Source organism: Primulina huaijiensis, chromosome 1 (assembly GCF_012295235.1).
Source record: "Primulina huaijiensis isolate GDHJ02 chromosome 1, ASM1229523v2, whole genome shotgun sequence".
NCBI classification, from domain to species: Eukaryota; Viridiplantae; Streptophyta; class Magnoliopsida; order Lamiales; family Gesneriaceae; genus Primulina; species Primulina huaijiensis.
In genome coordinates this window covers 881,215-885,110 of record NC_133306.1, presented here as the reverse complement: position 1 = coordinate 885,110, position 3,896 = coordinate 881,215, and the positions used below count along the sequence as shown (strand labels likewise).

At 39.8% G+C, this 3,896-nt stretch overlaps 1 protein-coding gene across 1 annotated transcript; it reads left to right on the top strand.

Moving 5' to 3' along the window:
* Window positions 1–377: 377 nt before the first annotated feature.
* LOC140974269 (F-box protein At1g47056-like) lies at window positions 378–2,516 on the top strand. Its single transcript, XM_073437641.1, has one exon. It carries the CDS (start codon window positions 581–583, stop codon window positions 2,195–2,197), a length of 1,617 nt encoding a protein of 538 aa, XP_073293742.1. The 5' UTR covers window positions 378–580; the 3' UTR covers window positions 2,198–2,516.
* Window positions 2,517–3,896: the final 1,380 nt, after the last annotated feature.

The following is a 3,896-nucleotide window of genomic DNA, read 5'->3' as shown; positions in this document are numbered from 1 at the left end:
TAAATAAATAGATAGATGTAGCAAGTACATCAATGAAAGGAAAATATTTTTCATTTTTATGTTGCTATTGTTGAAAATTAATATTTATTGGTATTGAAAATTATAATGTTGAATGTTGAAAATTAGGTAAAATTAGGTGTTGAATATTGAAAATTAGTGTGTGATGATGTATGTAATGATGAAATTATTTTTGAATTGTTTTCCAAAAAAATCATATAAATAGGTCTCCATTTGTAAAGATTTGATACAATTGAGTTGAGAGAAAAATATTATAAAGAGTATAGTGTGATAATTTTGAGATTTTGAAATTTTTACTTTTTATTGTAAATTTTTAATTCTTCACCACAGTCATAAATATTTATAATTGAATTTTACTTAAATTATATGTTCGTTTCTACTACAAGGATCACTTCAATTATTCGGTCGTGGCGTTGACGCGCGGCCATGAGTGCCCTTTTGACGGGTCACGTTTCTTTATTTCCGCCACTCGTTGTATAAAAAACCTATCCTCCCCAATTCTGGAGCTCATCCAACATCTTCCATCGGCGGCGCGTGTTTTTCCTCTCCAAAATAACCTGGAATGGGGCAGACAACGTCCGCCCCAGGCAATTCGTCGGTGGGTTCGATCCATTTCCGTCATCCCACCCGGCCCACAATCTCTGATCCCCCGGCGTTGGGTGTCGTTATGGTAAATCAACAGCAGGACTACACCTCCGAGATCCCCGACGAATGCTTAGGTTTAATTTTCCAGTCTCTGGGCGCAGGTGATAGGAAGCAAAGTTCCCTTGTCTGCCGTCGCTGGTTAGCAGTCGAAGGCCAGAACCGCCACCGTCTTGCCCTTAACGCTGTCAACGAGGTTGCCGTCCACCTCCCCGCGTTATTCAACCGGTTCGACTCCGTCACTAAACTCGCCCTCCGATGCGACCGCAAATCGGTCAGCATGAACGATGATGCGTTGACCTTGATCTCCCTGCGATGCCAAAACCTCACCCGCCTCAAGCTACGCGGCTGCCGCGAAATCTGCGATCAGGGTATGTTGGCCTTAGCTCAAAACTGCAAATCTTTGCGTAAATTCTCCTGTGGATCTTGTATGTTTGGAGCTAAAGGGATGAATGCTCTGCTTAATTACTGTTCTTCGTTAGAGGAACTTTCTGTGAAGCGTTTGCGGGGAATTAATGATGGGTTTACGGCAGAGCCTATTGGGCCAGGGATTGCTACTTCATCGCTGAAATCAATTACTCTTAAGGAGCTTTATAATGGGCAGTGTTTTGGGCCCTTGATTATTGGCTCCAAAAATTTGAAAACTTTGAAGATTCTGAGGTGTTTGGGTGATTGGGACAGGTTATTGGAGAACATTACTGGCAGAAAAAATTGTTTAACTGAGATTCATTTGGAGAGGCTGCAGGTGACTGATGTGGGGCTGATGGCTCTCACTAAGTGCCCCGAACTAGAGATCTTGCACTTGGTGAAGGCTCCTGATTGCTCGAATTTCGGGATTTCAGCCATTGCCGAGGCTTGTAAGCTTTTGAGGAAACTCCATATTGATGGGTGGAGGACGAACAGAATAGGTGATGAGGGGTTGATTTCAATTGCAAATTATAGCGTAAATCTTGTGGAACTTGTTCTTATTGGGGTAAACCCAACTTCTGCGAGTTTGATGACTATGGCGTCAAATTGTAAAAAATTGGAAAGATTAGCTCTTTGTGGTAGTGAAACCATTGGTGATCCTGAGATTTCTTGTATTGCAGCAAAATGTATGGCGTTGAAGAAGCTCTGTATAAAGGGTTGTCGTGTTACAGATTCAGGGATTGAGGCTTTTGCATTGGGGTGTCCCAATTTGGTGAAGATCAAAGTTAAGAAGTGCAAGGGAGTAACGAGTGAGGTTGCAGATTGGCTAAGGGCGAGGAGGGTATCTTTAGCTGTGAATTTAGATTCAGATGAGATTGAACCTGAGGTTATGGATGCGAGTACGAGTGATGGAGGAGCACAAGACGAAGGTGTTGAGTTTCCCCCTATTATTAGTGGAGCAATGTCTAGTGGAATTGTAAATGTTGATGGTGCTTCAGGGAGTAATGGAGGTCGATCCTCGAATAAGTCAAGGTTTAGTCTTTTTGCGGCAAGGATATTTGTTGCTTGTGCTTTTCGGAGGTTATCAAATGGTGGTGGTGGTGGTGGTGGTTTACATGATAGCTTGTGAATGAATTGAATGAGTCATAATTGTGAACTCACGGTCGATCTTGAGTTGCTGTGTTTAGACATGGTTTTGTCTCAACTTTGAGTTTGTACTTTTGTTGTGTTTTAGTAGTGTCCAATGTAAATTCGCCACTCGGATTTGTTCAAACTGAGATCGTTTTCCCCTGGAACTGTGCCATCCTATTGTAATCTACCAAGTCCATTCTTGGTGGCCAGCCAGTTGGCTCAATGGTTGACTAAAGTGCTTTAGTCCTGAGTACGAGTAACACTGAATACACGCGTTAACAAATGATGAGTATGATGCCATCTTCTTTTGTCTGACATTTGGTACTTGCTATGCTTTTGTTTCGTTTCCGTCTTCCCAGAATTGCAAATGAAATTTCCTCTTCTTAATTGCCACCGGTATTCCGTTCACGCATACATACACATATGTGTGGTGAAATTGTTTATAAAACAAGAGATTCGAACGGGCGAAATTGGGAACTTAAAATGTGAATTCTGTCAAGTAACCAAGAAAACTAAATCAATGTTTCTCCTGCCTCGTCTCATGGGGTTTGCCCCTGCTGTGACCATGCCCTTGGTTACTTATTTACTGTGTAATATATCGATCATATTTATAATACGTCCCTAGTATAAATTCTAGATCTCTGTGGCACAGACTAATATATCATAGAAAGGAATGGAATGCTGAATTGCGATTTTCATAAGATTTATTCAAAAAGAATCCACTATATTACCTCGACTGAAATATATGGGTAAGCCATTAGTCAGAGCTAAACCACTAGATTTCTTTACATGAGATGGTGTTGATGCAGGACGTCAAGGAAAGTGTATGATAACAGAAGGAACTTACCTTGTCAAAGCCATCGTGGTCAGAACCATCTAAAGTCACTCTATTTTCCATCATAAGCGTGTTCGACCAGCTGAGAAGAAAGTACATTTCTCTACCTAATTCTGAGATGAACTTCAGCGAGATTAACTTATTATCAGACAGAACATGGAAGGACAATTCACTGACCAATAGAAATCTCCCTTGGTAGGAGAATTCGCCTTGTAGGATGCGATCCTACTCTGCATCATGTTGGATTTTGTGCTGTGATTCGCCGCGGCAGATTTCTTGAACGCATCAGATATAAAGCCATTTAACGGTCAATGTTGGATTAACGGGCCGCCACGGGCCTTGCTGAGAAATTGGATTGGATATTTTCTCAGACATTTATCGTCACTTGTCCCATCCATGTCTCATCGAGCCCAGGCATTTCCAGGGCCGCAATTGGTGACGTATTCAGCATTTCAAAAGGACAGGTGAAAAATTAAATCGTTTTCTTCAAAATAATAATAATAATAATAATAATGTTTTCTCATGACAAAAAAAAATTTTATGAATTTTAAAATTTTGTGTTTATTATTTATTATATTTTCCCCAATTAATTTCACATCTATGGATTCTGTGTTTTCATTTTATTTTATTTAAAAAAAAACTGTCACCAATTTTTTTTTTGCAATAAACCCAAAAAAATCAATGGAAACGAGTATTGAAAGTAGCCCTGTGTAGAGTTCATTGCAATCCGACAAGAAACATATATTGAACCGACAAGGATTCCTGAAACACGTTTAAGAAAATTGCTTTTACAACTATTACCATATTTATCTTTTTTTTAATACATTGGCACTATATTATTATTATTTTCATTACCACACAA

Coding starts and splice junctions, on each gene's coding strand:
- LOC140974269 (XM_073437641.1), top strand. CDS start 581: ATGGGGCAGACAACGTCCGCCCCAGGCAATTCGTCGGTGGGTTCGATC.